Consider the following 21,184-nt stretch of genomic DNA (forward strand, 5'->3'; position numbering starts at 1 on the left):
AAGGTATTTGATGCATTTCATTTGAAGCCAAAATTTCAATAAGGTAAAAAATGTTTTGCAAAAAAAAAAGGTAAAAAATGTATTGAAGCTTAATTTGATTTGATTTGATTTCATTTGTCGCGACGTATGTTCGAATCCGCGATACTCTCTTATTCTCAATTTTAATTGTCTCTTTTATAGTTGTATTGTTCTTAAGGAAATGATTAGTTAAATTGATTTTAATCGTTAAATTAGTATAATTTACTAAACTATCATTATTAATTGTAATTGGTGGAGTAGTTAAATGAAGTGAAATCATTATATAAGAGTATATTAGTGGGAAAGAATAATAAATGTTACGTTGATATTTTAAAATGACAGTTATTTTGAGAGAGAGAAAAAAAATGCTAAAAAGACTATTAAAATGAGATTGAGGGAGTATTTCTCTTTTCTATATTTAGGCTATGTTTAGTAAAAAATATTGAATAATTGATAAACTAGTGTACATCAGATGAGCTTGTGGCGGAAGAATTGATTGCAAATAAGCTAACAGATTGAATTATAATGTTTGATAAAATTAGTGGGTTGAATTAGTTTATAAATATAAAATGACATGAAAAATGTATATTTAATTAATATTTATTTTTTACAATTAAGATTGCAGGGTATAATTGAGATAAAAAAAAAAAAAGAAAGATAAGTTTTAAGTTTTATTTTAGAGGAGATAAATTTTAAGTTATAAGCTACTCGAATGAGCTCATAAAACACTATAAATTTGTCAAATTATGTGCCTTACCAAACTAAAATTTGTAAGTTTTATCGCTAGTCTCTTCAAAACAAAAAATCAATACAATGTGAAACATGATAAAATAATTAGGAATTAGTTATGAATAGTAAGTACTTCCTTTGTAGAGGAATGAGTCACATTATTGGTTTGACGCTTAATTACATTAAATTTGGGAAGGAGAAAAAAAAGAAAAAAGGAATGTCAACGCAGTCACTAACGATCATCTTAAATTTAGATATATCAAATTTGGGATGATTAGTAGCTAAAATGATTGCGATATTTTGTTGAGCCAAACAAATTATTGATCTCTTTTTGTTATAACATTTTCATTGCAACTTGTTAATTGGGTAATCACATATTGTATTACCGCTGCACTGTTGAGGATATTGATTCCAAATATTCCTTAATGCATCATGTTTTTGTATACATAGTCCGTGAGTATCAATTATAATGTATAGTATAAACTCACGAGTAAAACAAGTGATAATAAAACACAATTATTCACTAGCTAATAAAAGTCATTTTATTTTTTTTATTTTTTTTGAGGGATAAAAGTCATTTTATTATGGACTCGTCTATTCCATCTTTGATGAAATTACTGTACTTGACAACAAAAAACAACTTGAAATACGACAAATCATGTTATAACTATTCATGTTTTGTGGTACAACAAAAAATGACCGAATGACATTAATTTCCTTTCCTTCGAAATCTCTAATTCCATCAGCAGACGTCCCTTTACGGATATCCTGTACAATTTGGAGAGGGCTTTCTAGCCTGACTCTTGAGGGCCAAAATTGTGGACATATACAGAGGAAAAAGTTGCAGAAAAATAATGATGGAAAACGGTGAGGCACTTTAGAATGGCAGGGCGCCACGGTGGACTATACAAACCTCATCGATTTACAACAAATGATACAGGTACCGTCAGAAAAAAGATAAGGTGCCTCATCAACTCTTCAATCTGCATGCTGAAATTTGCATCAGTTAAAGTCTAATCTAACATGTTCCTGCAGTTATCAAGTCAGATTTGGAATATTTCGGTGAGCATCGGCAAATTCCCGAACCAGACGCTTTAAAACTCTCCCGCCCTTCCCTTGCATATGTCCAAAATCGCTCTTCAATCCATTAGAGTTCTTGCTTTCAAGATAATCAGAGGCTGCGGCGGCAAGGGCCTTGGACCAAAGGGGAACTAGGGTCTCTGCTTCTCCATGGTTTAGGTATTCGGCGGGAAGAGCTTGAACCTGAAAAGTCACATGGTCAATCAAACTTAGCACAATACAGACCCATAAAATTGCAATGCCCATATAGACAGCAAAGTACATAACTGAGCTAGACACCAACTAAGCTACACTGTTGATCAATCTGTAGGACCTGCCTGGATTTTTGACAAAAATGCATGAAATAACAAATACATTATGGAGCAGATTTGTTACAGTTTCATATCCATGCACATTTTTTTATCCCCAGTTCTCTGCCCTTGTTTATGCATTCAAACAGTAATCAGTCCGTTAATCCTGCACAAAATTATTTTCATGCCCGGCTTGTATTTAATTATTTATAGACAGCTTCAGCAAGACTTGTATTAAGTCTAGGAGGAAGTAAATTAAACCACTCATCAAGTGAGGTGTTGTTCAAGTTTGATAGAGTCTAGTGAAAGAAATCCTGAGTTTTGACACAATCAACTATAGCTCTTTGGACTTTAATCATTCTCTCAAGTTGAGGTTCGTCTCTGACTTATAGTTCATACATTAAGAAAGTTAACACTAAACTAGTTGTTATTTGGGTCTTATCTCAATTTGATGAATGGGGCTATAATATGCCTCACTGTTTGCAGTCTATTCAATTGACTGCAACCACATGCAACTCTCTTGACAGTAAGCCTCTAGGAAAAACTTAACCGCCAATTCATGTTCAGTCAAACGAAGCCAAAAAGAGCTCAGTTGACTAGGCAAGAAGCAATCCATCAAACAATTTGTAATTAAAATATAAAATGTTATGATACGGTGGAAAAGAAAACCACAACCATTTTATGATTCAAGTCTCAAGAACACAGAAAATTTAGAAGAAAAGCCAACCCTAACTCCCTGATTTAGATAACGGCAAGTCAAATAAAATAGTAAAACTTAAATGCAACATAATAACAATATATGCAGGAAAAAAGGTAAAGAGCAGAGAGAGACCGCTGACTGTAGCCATCCATTAAGAGTTTGCCAGCAAAGTATAGGTTTCCATGATGTTCTTTCAGATAAAGTGCAAATTGCTGCCAGTTGCTGCAGTACTGTTGCACACTTGTGAACCTATCATGTAAAACAGAATTCTCTTGGTTATGGATCAATTACGAGCCGCCGTATATATCAGGCTAAAAGAACAATTAATATTGAAACAGCACCAATAAAGGTAGGGAGTAGAGAGAAGAGAAGAGAAAAGAACATAAGAAAACTTGACCCTGAGACACTCTCGGGTTAAGAACATATCAAAGTAATCATATAATTAGAGAAAAGGCGGTTACATTTTCAATTTTTAAGTAAGGGTGAAGCTAAATGTTTCCAAACTAACTAAACTAAAAAAAATACGATTCAAAACCTATTTTTCAATTGTAAGCTGTTTTTTTAGCCCTCTTGCTTTTATGAATCACCGAAGTAATCCAAAAAAATTATATTTTCCCCCTCAAAAAAATTATATGTTTAAAACCCTAATAGACTTCAGGTCCTGCACTGAAAAAGTAAAAACAGGGAAAATCTTGGTGGACAATGACTCATTTCTACATGAGATGCTTCTGAGGGAAAGAGGAAAGGTTCCAACACAAGAACCATTTCTTTAAAAAACTATGTAGCCAATATCATCCAAGCAGAATCAAAAACTCCATATTCTATCATCTCCCATTGCTTTGCTTCAACTTCAGCATATAAACTTACATTTACCGGTTCTTGAGAATATTATAGCAATTCGTTTACAAGGAGATACTTACACGTGACATTGCAGACACACCGAGTAAGGCATACACCACATTAGAGACAAGTCCCTCACCACTGTGGGATATGACATGAATGGTGGTCGTGTTGGATGACCCCTCAGCAATACAATTCATAGATTCTAACAAAGAAACAAGGCCCACATCTAAGAAACCTGAAGAGTCAAAGAAATGAAAATCAATCAACCACATGTAATAAGTATAAAAAGGAGATATGCACCCTGAAAAATACGAATTGTTGTTACTCTAAGAATTATAAATCTAATTCCATGAACCTGGAGTAGAGATATCAAACTAAGATTAAGCACATGTATAATTTAGAAGGCAATTACAAAGTCAAATGTTAAACATTACTCTTCTAGAAATCAGTAACTTAATTGAGGATTACTTATATATAAAAAAATAAAGGCTTAATTAGTCCCCAAGTCCCTTAACTTAATTGTTTGTACCAAATTGGTCCCGTAAATATAATTTGTACCAAATTCGTCCTCAAAGTTTTGCTCCGTTAACACTTTAGGTCCTTTCTGTTAGTTTGTATCAAAAAACGTTAACATTCGTCAACACCATCATCATCTTCATCATTTTTCCAGAAAAATCCAGAAATAACCCAAAAAAAAATCTTTTAAACAACAAATCAAAACCAAAACCAGAACCAATTCTTAAAACAGCAACACCAACGAATCAATTAAACAATAACAACATCATCAACAACAACATCATTAGATATGTTTATAAAACAACACTCCAAATCAAGGAAAGCTTCAAATCATTGATTTCACAAACCGATCATTCATCTTCATAACAACACAAGCTTCAAAAGCTTCAAATCCAGTCACGAATTTTACAGCAAAATAATCACCAACAATATTCCTCAAAACCTCAACAAATCCATTTCCAACCATTTTTCCGAATCTAAGTCTTGCATCGTTCAAATCGGTCTCACAAACAACACACAACAACAACCATTTCCGTCCCATTCTTCTCACCAACGTCAAATCTGAAGCCGCGCCGTTCAAAGTATAAGGAAACAAACCGAACTAGCCTTGTGAAAGAAGAAGGTGAGCCGAATCTGAAGAATCCAGAAGAAGAGCAGCTCGGATCCGTCACTTACAGATTCAAACAGAACCGGATTCGTGAAGAAGGAAGCAGCAGGATGAAGGATCGGTTCTGTAATGGATTTGTTGGTGTTGCTGTTCGCTGACATCATTGATTTGTTGGTGTTGCTGTTCTAAGAATTGGTTCTGGTTTGGGTTTTAATTTCTTTCAAAAAAAGATTTTTTTTTTGGGTTTTAATTTGTTGTTTAAAAGAATTTTTTTTGGGTTGTTTCTGGATTTTTCTTGGAAAATGATGAAGATGATGATGGTGTTGATGAATGTTAACGTTATTTGATACAAACTAACAGAAAGGACCTAAAGTGTTAACGGAGCAAAACTTTGAGGACGAATTTGGTACAAATTATATTTACGGGACCAATTTGGTACAAACAATTAAGTTAAGGGACTTGGGGACTAATTAAGCCAAAAATAAAAAATAAAAGCAATACAAACTTTTCTTACAAGACAAATACGACATTGCAGCTAGAGCAGCACCACGGTGCATGGCTGTGCAGCATATAGCTGCTTTTTGGATAGAAACTTCAAGAAGAGAACCACAAACTGAAAGAACATCCTGTGACATATCATCAAACTGGTAAATATATAGACTACATTTTGACCGCAGCGAATAAATCCAACAAAAAAGGAAATCATGAAAAGAAAAAAAAAGACCTTGTTACAGGAGCGAATAAATGTGGATGCAAAATTGGTGTATGCCTCCACTAAGTCAGGTTCTTGGTCACATATGTAGGAAGAATTTAGAGCCATTACAGAAGTTGAATGAGTAAATCTTTCAAACATGGTAACAAATAAAGGTCCATACTCCTCTCGGTGACCAAATTCTTCAACGACAATAGAAGCTGAAAAGTATTAACTGAATTAGCAAATAAGTAATAGTTCGTTCAACAATCTAGAAGGAGCTCAAAAACATTATGCGAATATATAAACTACTCCCTCCGTCCCAAATTATAAGTCACTTTGGAAAAAAAATTGCCCCAAATTATAAGTCGCTTTACAATTCCAATGAAGCATTAATGCTATTTTTCTTATTGTACCTTTAACTATTTATTACTCTCTCTACTTTCAATTCTTTAATTTATCCTTCCCATACCATTTATTATGGACGATTTTGTAAAACAACTCATAATATCTCTTTCCCATACATAATTAATTACATTTCTTAATACATGTGAAATGCCTAAAACGTCATATAACTTGGGACGGAGGGGGTCACATACAAACTCCTGATTTCATGTGTCATATGACAATATAAACAAATGAAAAAAGAAGAACAAAACATATAAAGTAAGAAGCAAAATAATAACTTCTTTAATGAGGACCGCTAGATTTTCAAAACAAAATATACAACAGAAATGCTAGCAACAAATTTTCTAACACGTGTTTCCCAACACACTCCTTCATTAGTTGAATTGAAATCTATATGGGTCCCACCAAATTTATGTGAGACCCAAATGATATCCAACCAACTTGGAATACGGATAATCGAGTATTACATGAACACGAGATACCAGAAGAAAAACCTACCAGTTCGTATATAGCACTCATGACTTTGAAACAAAACAAAATTTGTCGATAGCCAATCCAGCACTTTGGGCAGTAGGGTCATAAAATGCTGACCTGCATATTAAAAAATAAAATAACATTTCTCGCGAGAAGAACTCATGAAATGTCAACAACTGTGTCCAGGAAGAAAACGAGTAAACCTGAAGATTGAATAGCTGAGGAAAGAGCTCGGCAAGCTGCTATCGATAAATTGCCACTCTCCATATGCTCGGAGGTAAAAAGTTTCTCCAATACGGGCCAGAAAACCCGTAGCAGTAAAAGTATCAAGTCATCTGGAGCAGGTTCGTTTGCCACTGATATTGAAAGATGACTGAATACAGTTCCTATTCTGAATTTAAAGGATTGTCAATGACAGAAGGGTCAGAAAAAGTGATCATGACAAATTTATACTGTCAAATATGGAACACATAAAGAAGGGATAAGAATGATAACAATTGATAGAAAAAACTCAAGGAATTCAATCCTACAAGAAACAGTCCAATCTATGAGCAAAATAGTATGAACAAGAGTTGTGTTAGCCTCTTATTGATATAGAGTCTAGAAAAAAGGTGTCAATGTACATAATATTGTTGCTTTTGCTGGAAATTCGGGAACATATATTTATGGAAGTGTTTCCGCTATTGATTGGATCAAAATTGTCACAACACATTCTATTCTTTCAAGAGCCAGTTGGCAATATAAAACAAAGAGGAATGGCACATCACCCATTTTTTAAATCTTGACCTGCAAACCGGATAAGCAAGTTACAACGAGATTTTATATTTTTTTATTTTATTTTGTATTATTAATTATCACCCTTGACGTTGCCAAAGACCGTCCCAATCGCAACCTCTTTTGGCCACTGTCTCTAGCAAGTGCTCTGTTGCCAACATATTAATTTTGATTTTGATTTTGGCTTCTCGCTGATGCATGTTGTTAAAAGTCATAAATAATAAACCTCTAAGATAATGGGGTTGGTGAAACATCCTGACGAATCAGTAATTTGAATCGGAAGTAGTAATTAGCAGAAGGATATAATTAGTGCTAATTTTCTCACCAAGGAAGTTCAATTTGAAGACAGGTTGTTCGCATGGCTGATCTTAGGTTTTCACATTGCAAACTTCCGATTTGTTGTCTTGGGAAACAAAATAGATGTTTGACGGTGGGGGAGTAGCAGAGTCGCAATTTCTGAGAAGAAAGCTAAGGCATGGTGTCTTTTGACATGCATTAACCAAGAGATCTAGCGATACAGTCGAAAAATACACAAACATTGATACAGTTTGGGAGAATTGGAGAAGAAGATGAACCAGAAGATGAGAAGTTCAGTCCAATTAATAATACAAAATAAAATAAAAAAGATATAAAATCTCCTTGTAACTTGCTTATCTGGTTTGTAGGTAAAGATTTAAAAAATGGGTGATGTGGCATTAATTGATTGGAGTGTGTTAGAGGGTGTGACCCTAGCATTCCTCATAGAACAAATATTCAATGGACTGAGATATAGAAAAAGTGGAGTCCAGAAACAGCTGACATGAAGATAAAAGTCACAAATTTATAGAAAAACTTGACAGATAACTCGTAGTTTCATGAATTCGATAGTTTTGAAAATTCAAAATACAAATTCCACATCAGAAACTATCTTGGAAGTCCAAATCAGTGTTATATAAAAAATGCAATGAACAAGGGAAAAACCCAAGATCAATTTGTCCTATACTAAAGTAAACTTAATTGGTTTGAGTTAACATAACAGAGCCTGCACAGAGTATATAAATATTCACCAGGATACCTGTGCAATCCTCTAGAGGCAGCATTCAAAATTTGGGTATAAGAAGCAGGATTCTGTTTAAGACAACCGTTGTTTTCTGGATCAACCTGAAAAAGCGTAGGATGAGATCACCCAATTCAAAGAGCGGTTTAAATTTAAAATGTTCTAAAACAATTGCACTCAGAAATATATAATATGGCAAAAAAAAAAAAAAAATGTTACAGCGCAAGAACAATTTGTTGCCCCCCACAGGAGCCAGGAATAGCTTCAATTTATTAAGTCGTGCAACGAACATTCTGAATAATCCAAATGTTCAGCTGCAACAAACATCGCAATTTTCCTGCTTGGACTTGCTTTGACATCAATAAAATCTACTTTTTAAAATGTATGGCAAAAGAAAATTGATTTTATATGACTTCAGAAACAGAAAATCTTCTATTACAAGGAAGCAATAAAACAATGCTTCTCCTAGGAAGCCAAAGTATAAACAAAAGCAAAATTTTGTTCTTTATAATAGTGTTTTTTATAGAAGTACTTTTAAAAAAAACTATTCTTTTTTTATATAGAGACTAAAGCAATTCTTACAAAAGCAGAAAATGCATAGTAAGGATAAATACATACTTGGAACACATGTGAAGAAGTAGATGCTACTCTCTGGAAATAGCATACATACTAGTACTAGAAATTGAGAAAAGAAAGACAATCTAGTTTCGGAAACATGAAATAGATGAACTCACAATCATCATATAATAACAAATGAAACAAGAAAGCAAGTCAAGAATCTATCCTTATTGATTAGCACCTCGAGCATTCTACATATCTAGCGAGAAAAATATTATTTAGAGAACATAATTTATAATAGTCAGTTAGGTAGTAACTTTTACACTAAATTATAAGAATTCTTATCTTCACATAAAATTAACATGCAGTGAGTTTTGATTTCATTCTCCAAGAAAACATTTAAAACCAACTACAGGTTAATCATGCAGACCGCTGATAAAATGCAACTGAAACAAACAGAAAGCATCAAATATTGAAAAACAAAGGCAGTGTGCAGAATGGGAAAAAGAAGGCTCACAAGTTTCCCAATAGCATCATAGCTAGACGAGAGCAATTTAGCCAATAAGTTGCTCTTTAATTCTAGATTGGGAACAGAACCAAGGACCAGACTTATTGCGTGCATAACTTCTTCCTCGTCTTCCAAAGATAAATGCCACTTCTCTAACCCCTACAAGAAAAAGGCATGACTAATTGAGAAAGATATAATATACTGATCTGGAAAATAGAGAATATTCAATAAAAGCAAATCATAAGCTTGCATTTAACTTAACATGCTGAGCATTTTTGGTACTGGACACTAAATTATAAGAATTCTTATCTTCACGAGTATCAAACATGTAGAGAAAGAAATGATATCAACAGAAATTCAAACACACAATGCATCGCAGTCGCACAACTACATACATAATATTATCATTCAGAAATGTACTCTGTTGTAAGCGCAGAGAGTAACTACCTCTCCAATCCACATTAAGATTTCCAAATGTGAAGGTTCATAAATTACTACAGGAGCATCTTCACAGACTTTGCGCAGAGCAGACGCACAAGCATTTGAAGAAAGAGGTTCAGAAATCCCAATAGCAAGGAATAATCTGAAAGAAAAAATGTTATGGCCCAACATGAGACGTGGCTTTCAGAAAATGATCCATCAGCGATAAGCAAATTAAGCTCAACATATCTATCTTTAGGTTTAATTGAGCAAAATATTAAATACAACCAGGAATGTCTACCAGACATAAATGATCGTAAGGTAGTTAAAAAATAATAGAAATGAGATAAGAGACCAGTGGATTCACCAGTGGTGAATACCACAGGAAAATGGATTCTTTTAGTACTCACAGCAAGGGTCTAAAATTTTCCTTAAAGGCAGATATCCACTTGGAATAAGAACCGATAGTATCCGCTAGAGATCTGTATACCTAAAACAAAAATACACTTTTAAATGTCAAGAAAGTAGAACAAACTGTTTAGAAGCAAATGCTGCCAATGGGGGATATGAGAGAAAGAACATATATTACTCACAATGCAAATGAAACCCTTTAAGCCATCAGAAGGCTTACTCGATAACATTGTCACCAACTGCATGACTGCAGAGAAATCGAAACTTTGGCCATCCTGTATGATTACATCAGCAGCCTGGAGGAAAGCAAGTGTTACCATAAATAACGTGGGTATAGAAAAAGTAGTCAACAATTTAAATTAAAAGTTACAGCAATGCATTAGCTTTTCAGTAAGCAATAGTGACAGAGTGGACAGTCCACTACTGCTGCTGAGCTATATGCATCACTCTTGACTAGCAGCAATGAAAAAACATCATGGGAAGTTAGGAACAAAAATACAAATCAAACATGCATTGAAATAAATTTCCTCACTAAAAATGTACAAATGGAAATAGTGATCACCAGTGAACATTTTTTATTACAGAAAATCAACACAACCATACTTTAAAATGAAATATTTAAAGGTTGCCTCCATCAATATAAAGTGAAACAAATCCACTCTTAGAAGTATGGGCACACTATAGATGTGCAAAAGAATCATTCAACACAGTAACAAACCAGTTGGGGTTGGCTACGTGGACCATATGACACCATAATATCCTATCAAAATTCATGTCTAAGAACAAAAATATATATTTTTCTTAATGTTTGGCCTACAGCCTTTTTCTTGGTCTTCCCTTATCTCTAACTATTTGACTGCCCCATCAAGTATTTAGTTAACAAATACGGGCAACATAACCTTCTTTCTTCTGCAAAGTCTTTTCCAGTATCTCTCTAGGAACCCTACTATACGCCTTTTCCAAATTGTTGTAAACCATATGCATGTTTTTTAATTCTTCCTATATCTGTCCATCAAATTATGTTTTTCATTATCAACCTCCTTGAAATAAAACTAAATTGATTTTATATACTGTGTGCCCCGTGTCCTAATATTTTCTCAGTTACCCTCTCTTAGAACATCATATGATGCCTAATGAGCTTAGTCTTGTTATAACCTGTACAATTTTGCATGTCACCATTGTTCTTATAGATCCATTCACACGACATAAGTTAAGAATTTATAATTTACCATGAAGGTGCTCTTTAAATATAATTTAAAATCTACAGAATATTTTGTGGCCACTCATTTACAAGTTCATTAATTATAAAAAAGACAACAACTTGAAGCAAGGATAAGGCTAAAGAAACACCCGAAAGGCCTTTAATTGTAATGAAATTAAGCATAACATTGCCAAGCCTTAATTGAACATTTAAAAGTTAATCATTTGATATGCATGAACTATTGATTTTGATGGATTCCTCAAGTACTCTCTATTTCAATTCCATTTTGCTTTTGATTTGCACGAAATACTTTCTACCTGATTAATGTTAGATCCCCAACTTTCATGTTTAGAGTAGCATGCATGCCAATATTTGTTTCAACAAATAAATATTATCACCCGTCCCTTTGTATCATGGCAAGTGCCAGCCTAAATGCTGCAATTAACAGGTTAATAAAGCATCCCATGAAAAATGCAAATGGTACTCACAGAATTAAGTGCAAATAACTTGCTTTCCATTTCTTTCCAAGGGAGTGATAGATTCGAAGATGCGGACCCACCTATAAAGATCTGCAAATACACCCTCATTACTGTTTTACATTCGATAAGAATGATTGATATATGTGAAAGCATATTGGGTAAATTTTCATTGTAAGCAAGACTAAAAAATTTCAAATTAAACTATGTGAACGATTTTGATCAAATCACCATTTTACCTAGCAATTATCAATAGTATATCCATTTATAATAACACAACAGAATCAAACAGGCTAACAATTAGTGATTACCACGGTTATAACTGATACCAAAGTAGCTATTATACCATAATAAAAGGGGTAAAACATAAACCAAAGCCCGGGAAATTAAGTCAGAAAAGAAAAGAAAAATATGAAACTTTACAAAAGCACCTTTTGCGTAAATATCATAGATCCTAACAGGTGACATATATCCACCAAAAGTTCTACTAGGTTCATTCTGAAATGTACGAGGCCATCAGGCAAGTCGATCACTCTTCCTTCATCATTGTATGTAGAATCATCCACCTGTTGACCATCAGGAGGTTAAAAAGTTACTATAATATTTGCTATTTAGATCTATGAGAAATTTCAACAAGAATCAACACAAAATAAAAAAGAAAATTAACCACCAGAGCTGTGCACATGAAGGAAAAAAAAATGATGAGTAAGTTACAAACAAAAATGAATTCCATGCTAAACATTTGTTTTAAAAGTAGTTGGTAGACATTTTCAATGGGACAAATAATAGATCAGTAACCCATTTAACTTCAGCTGACCAACTTTTTAATAGTACATTATATGATCTGTCCAGGCCAATACAGTCTTCATTCGTGCAACTAACATACAACAACCGTAATTCTGAAAATTCACGTGCAACAAGTCCAAAATAATATCTAATATTCATCAGATCTCGGTTACTAATTAGAACAAACAACTAAATGGAGTTCGGAAAATTTTCATTCACTATTTAATTAAAGAATAAACCATTTTAAAGATTGCTTTGAAAGAATAATTTCTCATCAGCGCCAACTCATGTTCAATGGGAATAACAATCACAGCGGATACAGGTAGAATGTTATACTTTAGATCCTCTTAGACAATATAACTGATGTGGATGGGTGCAAAAAATAATAAATCACCACAAAAAAGGAAAGAACATTTACAGACATTGATGCCTATACTGCAAAATGCAAATAGATTAACAATTAACCTGAGAACGTAATAACAGTGAATCAAGTAATGCTGAGAACACGGGTGAAAAAATGGCTTCTGTGTGTTTTCTTTTTGCACCATCTACATCAATAGCAAGTATATAGCTTGCAAGAGTGGACCTGTGACAATATATTGTGCTTATGATGAGCGTGTACAAAGGCTTTGTCTAAAATAGAAAATAGAAAACAATTAAAAGTTGAAAAACAGAGAAGCTCAAGAGTTCAGCAAGGCCTACAAATCTCTCTGCACACTAGTACTCAGCCAGACATCAAAACTGTAACATCTCCTCACATATACATGAATTGCTGTAATTACAATAATATTCACTCACCCGAGTTGGCTTCATGCACAGGTAAACATCAACCTGGTTGAGACAACCATATGATTTAGCGTGTGAATACTGAAGAATTCAAAAAACAACTGATTATGGATAAATTGTGTGTCTAGACAGTCCACACAAGGCCTCCATATGTGTTTCCTATAGGTTGTGAAGGCTCGTCTGTCAGGTGCAGGCCCAACTAACAGGGCCCACTTTAGGCTGATTGTTGGTCAGAAATAGAATAAGGGTAGGAAGTTGATAGGCATTCGGTTGTTTTATGTTGGATTAGGTGGGGAGACTATGCTCTCTAATTCCTAGAGGTAAGGTTTGTTATTAGCAGTTAATTATTTTAATTACAGAAGTTTGTAAATTGCCTCTGTTCTGTAACTGTGTCTTCTGGAAGTTATCCACAGAGGGTGTTTGAATAATATTCCCAGTATTATTTTACATGTAGCTCTCCAAAACATCAATGTTCTACCATTGTCATGCTACATGCAGTGAAGTAGAGTCACATGTAATTGGTCTAGCAATTCTGAGCCTCTTACCACAACCTCAAGCATGTCTTGAAGTATTGAAAATGGTTGACCATCCCTGGGTCAGGGGACTGCTAGAAAACACGATGTAGGAAGACCAACATATGGAACATTCCCAAGCTTTCTGTTTAGGCGATTTGACTGACATTGCCTCGGAAACCAAAATTTCACATGGAACAAAACTTTTGAGTGGCAACCAGATCAATTTCCATGCGATAAAAAAAGACAAGAAACTTATGTCGGCTAAAATAGCAGAGTTATAGGCCGGCTGAATCAGAGGGAACATTCTGAGAGAAATCAAAAACATTGGAAATGTTCTCTCCTATTATGATTAATTGAATTTATATTACCAGAAACAAATAAGAGTAACAGTTGGAGTACGTCAAAAAGGAATGGGAAAGTCTGAATATGCAATGAATCATCTGAAGAACACCAAAACCGTGGAACCCCTGGAATAGCCATCAGACATTATATATGAATGTCACCCAAAAGTTGATTGTCGGTGAAAAATCGCCAGAAAGTGTTGTGATAGGAAGGGATTGCCAGATTAATGCCCAGTGCGGAAGGATTTCCCCCTAGGCAGAGGAGGCAGTGGATTTAGGATTTTGTTGGAAGAGAAAAAATGAAGTCTGCATGTTAGCAACTCAAGAATTTCAAAAACAATCAGATTAGGGATAGATTGTGAGTCTGGACAGTCTATTACACTGAGTCAATCTTAATTATACAGATCTATAATCCTAAAATAGTCCATAAGATTGCACCTAATCAATTCTACCATATGTAAGATATAAGATGTTCTGACAAGAACATAACCAGAGAACTTATATTGTTATATCAACTCAATAATCAATTCGCAACATGAATAATAATCACATGTTCCACATACTTGAGAGAATAACTGATTTCCCGTAAGTTTGTAATTCTAGCAATCAGAGAGAGAAACAAAAAGGAGAGCAGGTTGACAAAAGATAAAGCAACACAAGGATATCGCATGCATACAAATGAACAATATTCACAAGAGTATAGATCTGTAAGCTAAAACAAATTGTGAAGTCTTACTAAAACTGCATTACCAAAACTGTAGTGTTGAGTCTGCAATCTCCCAATCTTCACTTGGAAATGCCACACAGCTGCTAGCATATTCAACAGTTTAATTTAAATTGACAAAATCTATAATAATATGTTTTATGCGAGCAAGCTGATTAGAAATATGCAAAACTGACACAATATGAGAATGTTGAGAAAGTTCCTTCTCAAATATGTGAATATGTCTTGCAGGTTTCTAAATTGCAAATCTTCATTCATCTCAATTATTAATCAAACATTATCCTTTTAATATATATATATATATATATATATATATATATATATATATATGTATATGGGGAGGGATATATTGACTCCAAGAGTAAGTGTTTAAAGTTACTCCAAATCTTAGCCCTTAATTTGAATATTAATTGATGGTTGTAATTAATTACTATGAATCCCTATCATAAGCCTTTTTCTACTCCTTCGTGTACATCCCATGAGGATCTAAAATAAATGGCTAGCTCAACGTCGCTTGCCTTCATCAATACTATCTCAGCAATTTTTTTATTGAATCGGATTGAAGAATATGATGTCAATTGCATCACCTTTGTTTTCTATTCATAGAGATCATCCAAAACCTAATAGAATTTTAATATTTCAATATGCAAGAACGTTGTTGAATGAAATCATGAACCATGTGTCGATGAATTACATGATTCCTCTAATTAGCCAATTCTTAGAAGTTGAAGGTGTATAAGAAGCTTTGTATGTGTTAATTGGAAGTTATCAATTTGTTCATTCATGGCTATGTTGGTGAAATGGCAAATACCCAATTCAATAAAATAAAAAGGTATACTTTCAATTCAATACCTAAATAGACTTCTCACCATTAATTCAATTGAGAAAATTGTGTTTTCAATTTCATGATCATTGATCAAAATGGATGAGTCGTCATGATGGAATGCAAAATATTCAGTTTCGCCTCCATCTTCCAAAAGGTTTCATGTCTCACATAAGCAGGCTGGATAATTTTCAGATAGTGTGTGGAAGTCTGTCTCATGGGAGGAATAATTAGTAATTAATCATAACCACTCATTAATAACAAGATCAATGGTCAATATTAGGAGTAACTTTAAACACTTACTCTTGGAGTCAATATATCCCTCCCCTATATATGGGGGCTGTTAACTTGCACCCACCTAAAAACACTAAGGTGCAAGTTAACAAGTTGCACCTACTTGTACTTTACTAAAACACCCTTTTGTCTCTATTAAACTTTATTTTAATTAAAAGGACATTTTTGTAAATAGCATAAATAATATTTGTTTATAATAGAAAATCATGGGTGTTTTGGTAAATAACTAGTAGGTGCAAGTTAACAAGCTGCACCTACTTGTACTTTACTAAAACACCCTTTTGTCTCTATTAAACTTTATTTTAATTAAAAGGACATTTTTGTAAATAGCATAAATAATATTTGTTTATAATAGAAAAACATGGGTGTTTTGGTAAATAACTAGTAGGTGCAGCTTGTTAACTTGCACCTTAGTGTTTTTAGGTGGGTGCAAGTTAACAGCCCCCTATATATATATATATATATATATATATATATATATATATATATATAATTTAATGTGACAACATCTTAGGTCCACAAACTACAGCATGAATAGTTCAAATTCGATCATTATGTTGAAAGGAACATTGTCTAATAAATCTCTGAAATCCTTGAATCCATGGAATGAAAAAATAAGCAGAAAAGACCACAGCTATGAAAAAATTCCGATAGATTGTTGAGATATCACCTCAAGAGTGCATCTGTCACGGCAAGGGCTTCTGCACTTGCTTCTACAATTAGAGATGGAGCCTGGCACAGATTCAACCAGAGTTACAAGTTAAGTGAGAAACATATGGCTTGCTCACATGGAAATGAAAATGTAAATAAATGATAGTGACCACAAGTAATTGAGTGATTCGCATACATCAAATAACATGTAAGATGAAATAAACAAAAGTCACCCTATAAGTATGAATTTATATTAAAGGTATTGCTAACAAGTGGGCACTTGTTAAGGAAACAAACAAAAAAAGAAATAAAAGAACAATTTTACAAGGAAAAGATCAATTTTTAAAATTTCAAGGTATTGAATGCACTACTTCCAAGATTAAATTTCTACATTTAGTTTCTTAACAAATGCCCTAAGTGCTCTTGTTAGCATTTCCCTTACATTAATTAATCATACAACAAACAAAAAGGTATCCATAAAAAGGACTTTCAAAGTCCTAGGGAACACAAATATACACTCAATACTTACAGCTTGCCCAATTTCTGATAACAAGCATGCAAGGCCACCAATTACTTTCATGTCTCCCCTATTAAGAGCTGGAAAAAGAAGTACCTCCTTCAGATAATGTACTCTGCATAACAAAATTTGGGGCACACCCTATAGAAAACCCAAATCAAAATCAATACATAACCTATTCTCAGTGACAGAGCATAGAAAAGTACAACGTGTGAAGTAAAAGATGCTATTTTTAACTAGTAAACTGCCTAAAAATCCATCCCGTATTTACCTAGAAAATAAATTAGACAAAAAATATAGAAAAGTTATAGTTTCATCTGCAGTTGAACCAACTAGTAAAAATCCATTTCTTATATAGTTCGTTTTCACATATGACAGTATAGTTTGTTACATATGACAAACTTAAGAACCTGCCAAAATTATACAACCTAGAGTATAACTTCAAGTCTTGAAGACAATAGAGTATGAGAAAGTACATACATCAAGCACATAATAAAATAACTTTCTTAAACAATTACATACACATTCAATTAAGCTAAACAGATCAAGACACAAGATTTAAATGGCCTTTCCATCAGAGTGGACAACCATACCTCGTGTTTAGTCACAAGTTCAACAAGAACTTCAATGGCAAGATCAAATGATGTAGAATCCTACACAGAAAATAAATGAATATAAATTAAATTTTAGTAGTCATCGATACTCCATCTTTAAGAAACAAGTATATGAGAACTGGATTACCTGCAATGAGTTAAATACAAAATTAAGAAGTGGGTGAGCTGCCAATGTTCCTGGAGAAATTTCAGAGAAGCAACCAGCTCTAACCTAAACACAAGAAGGCCATGCAAGAATAAGATAAAAAAAAACACAAGTTTTTCAAAGAAGCTCGGGATAGATGAATATTCATGTTATGTACAAAACAGGAGAACCAAGCAGAGGATGTCTTGCCCAGAAAACAATCAGGCTTAACAACAACAACAACAACCCACTAAGTGGGGTCGGCTACATGGATCAAATTACGCAGGCATAAACTAATATAAAAATAATACAACTCTAAAAGTATGCACCATGGTGAAATTGCCCAAAAGCAAATGAGTCATCGATAGAACGTCATACCCAGCTCAATAAGCAGCGCAAAATTTTTCTGTTCCTTTCATTATGTTGTGCTGCACCATCAAAATTTATTTCAGATTGCCGCAGCAGGAACTCGAGAACCATAGGTGTGTGAGAGAGAAGCTGTAAAACAAAAGTGTGTGTGGATATTCAGGGTTAGAGAAAGGAAGTACTGAAACACGGCACTTAGAGGAGCATATCAAAAGCAAAAGTTTCAAAACCTCTTGGGTATAGTGGCTTATGTGTAACGAATTAATTTTAGAATCAATACGTTGGTTGTCAACAACTTCCTCCGGCAGCACAGTGAGCATCTCCAGGACAGCAATATTGCCATTCTCTTCACTCTGCAGATTCCGGAGACTGTAAAAAAGCTGCTCAATTGGGTTTCCATGTGCAACAACTTGGAGTACGAGTGCAGAGAGTGCAAGACAGATTTGTGTTAAAAGCTGTCACGACAATAACAGAGCTGATTTAAACCAAATTGTTTTAGACATAAATCCATCTTTAAGACAACTAAAAATGCTTCTACATTCCTGAAGAGGCATAAAATAATGAAAGAAAGAAAAACAATGCACCTGTGGAGGACCACTACTAAATCTTTTGACGGCAAGAAGAAGTGCATTTAACAAAGCGTCCTTAGGTCCTGATTGCAGTAGATAACCTTCGTTTTGTATCTGTAATTCGAAAAACGTAACAATAATCATCAGTCATTAAACCAGGTTTTAAATTTTGGTCGCAGTTTGCTGCTATTGTGGATAAATGTTGTTGGTGCGGTCGTTGATTATGAATGTTTTCACGGACTTTTATTAGAATATAAAGAGTTCCATACAATTATCATCAGTTACAAAGAAAATTCTAAACTGTGTTTGTAGTATCACAAATAAATGTGAATGTGGTTGATGCAAGACTTGGTCATTAATGTTTCATGGATTTTTATTTGAATTTAGTTTATTGACTACACATTGACAATGTAAAAAGTTTTACACCAACAACCAATCATATCTATCAGGAGTTAGAATAATGGTTAATTAGGGCAGTTAAAGTGATTAAAAGTTGTTATAGAAGTTAGTTAGTTGGTTGGTTGGTTGTCTACCCTATTCTGCGACAGGTTTCATGTTGACATAGCCTTTTGCAGTGCCTGCACGCTTGCTTTTGCCTCTCAATTCAAGCAGGATCTCTTTGCTTTCAGTTAGATTATTCAACAATTTATCCATTTTGACTAAATTTTCATCCATTTCTAGTAACATCGGCACTCTCTCAAGGATCCGGCAGGTCAGACCAATTGTTAGGAACCCAAGAATTGGATTCTAAGGGTTTCCCCTTCACAATAGAGTTACCGCTCTATTCACAAGTGTTTGCAATGCTCAATGGTGATCAACTCTACATTGTATTCTCGTTTTTATAGGCACCCGGATTTGCTACCTTTAAGGCGGGAAATGCATGGTACATGTGTCTATCTCTCTCCTATATTACTCTCTTTCTCTCCCATCTTATCTACCATTTCTCTTTCGTCTTTCTCTCTCATAAAATACACTAAAGTCACAGTGACTTTCCTCCTGCCACCAAAGCCACTGAATCCTAATCCTATTTAGGGCCTGTTTGGATTGGCTTATCTGAGCTTATCTACTAGCATAACCACTAGTGAGACTATTTTGGAGAACTTACGAAAACAACTAATGATGACATTTTCATACGCTGTTTTTAGCTTATTTCATAAGCTGTTCAGGATAGTTCATGAACACTGCTTATAGCTTAGAAAATAATTTCACTTTATTTTATCTTGTGTCGTAGAAGTAGCTTATTTATAAGAGGTTATATGATAAACTCTAATGCTACTAGCTGCAAATTAAGTTGTCTGCCTAAACAGGGCCTTACACAAATAGCCCTGTAAAAACCTCAACTGACTAACTAACTAGCTTCTATAACAACTCTTAACTGCTTTAACTACTCTAATTAACAATTATTCTATGTCCTAACAATATATCACCATATAGATATTTGTATACAAATTTTAGAAAGTAATTTAACAAAATGAGATTATTATGATAAAATGCGACGAAATACAAAATTGATTTTTTCATATAGCTGAAAAAAGTTACCACGGTAAAAACTCAGTTAGTTAAAAACGGAAACTGTTAGATTAAGAGTGTGAAGAAAGAGGGAATAAAGGAAAAATGAAAGCATTTGAAGTTCGAAGTGAATTACGAGAAGGACCTTGCGTTTGAGAATCTGAGCGGCGAAGAATTCGAGTTCGAAATTGGAGGCGTGGCGGCGATCGGAGGTGAGGATGTTGGTGGCGACATCCCAGGCGGCATGAGTTTGTTGAAACTGAACGAGCCATTGATTCGCCGCGACGCGGTTGCAGGATTGCGTATCGTGGTTCAGCACATGAACTGCTTCACCTACCTTCATTGCCAATTCCATTTCTGATTTTTTTTTTGTCGGTAATTATAAATAAATAAAATAATAATTGGGGGAAAAAAGAGAGGGAAGAGAGTGATGAATGATGGAATTGGAAGAAGGTGACGCCTGGAAGGGAAGGATTCTGTTAATCGTTGTTTTTGTTCCTAATTCATCGGACGGCTATGGGGATATGGATGTAAGAATGAATGAACAAGTGACACAGTGAGTGAGGGTTTGGGTTTTCCAATTATTTTTTTTGGACTCTTTTGTCCTCCTTGTGAAATTTATTTCACTCTTTTTTTTTTTTTGTCGGGATTTGAACCAACTGAGCTAAGCTCACGAGAACTTTATTTCACTGTTCTATTAACGCTAACTAGTGTCTTGTTAAAGAATTATAAAAGAATTCTACCAAAAAAAAAGAATTATAAAAGAATTTTTTTTGAAATTGTGCATTTTACTTTTTAAAAATTTTAAAAAATGTTTCTTTTAAT

At 34.0% G+C, this 21,184-nt stretch overlaps 1 protein-coding gene across 2 annotated transcripts; it reads right to left on the bottom strand.

The window, feature by feature from the left end:
• Positions 1–1,263: 1,263 nt before the first annotated feature.
• On the bottom strand, positions 1,264–20,905 carry LOC146909277 (ARM repeat superfamily protein). Of its 2 annotated transcripts, none has more exons than XM_085727168.1 (24): positions 20,505–20,905; positions 18,866–18,964; positions 18,512–18,736; positions 18,294–18,413; positions 17,919–18,002; positions 17,771–17,830; positions 17,190–17,318; positions 16,680–16,741; positions 14,919–14,975; positions 12,992–13,112; positions 12,172–12,306; positions 11,753–11,833; positions 10,246–10,359; positions 10,063–10,142; positions 9,680–9,815; positions 9,242–9,391; positions 8,185–8,270; positions 6,560–6,747; positions 6,381–6,473; positions 5,508–5,695; positions 5,298–5,409; positions 3,738–3,895; positions 2,950–3,066; positions 1,264–2,010 (listed from the first exon to the last, which is right to left on the bottom strand). In XM_085727168.1, the coding sequence occupies exons 1-24, from the start codon at positions 20,712–20,714 to the stop codon at positions 1,786–1,788; spliced, it is 3,030 nt and encodes a 1,009-aa protein (XP_085583294.1). In that variant the 5' UTR covers positions 20,715–20,905; the 3' UTR covers positions 1,264–1,785. The 2 variants fall into 2 exon arrangements, with proteins under 2 accessions (XP_085583294.1, XP_085583293.1); XM_085727167.1 differs by having other exon boundaries at positions 14,919–14,978.
• Positions 20,906–21,184: the final 279 nt, after the last annotated feature.

This window comes from Medicago sativa, chromosome 7 (genome assembly GCF_051527215.1).
Source record: "Medicago sativa cultivar Bolivia chromosome 7, Bolivia_mono, whole genome shotgun sequence".
In the NCBI taxonomy this organism is placed as follows: Eukaryota; Viridiplantae; Streptophyta; class Magnoliopsida; order Fabales; family Fabaceae; genus Medicago; species Medicago sativa.

Excerpts from the sequence above, each read along its gene's own strand:
- LOC146909277 (XM_085727167.1), bottom strand. The coding sequence starts at position 20,714 with ATGGAATTGGCAATGAAGGTAGGTGAAGCAGTTCATGTGCTGAACCAC. Across the intron at positions 17,319-17,770 it reads AACTTGTGACTAAACACGAG|GGTGTGCCCCAAATTTTGTT; the intron begins GTATGGTTGTCC and ends GGTTTTCTATAG. Across the intron at positions 10,143-10,245 it reads TAAAGGGTTTCATTTGCATT|GTATACAGATCTCTAGCGGA; the intron begins GTGAGTAATATA and ends TTTTTGTTTTAG.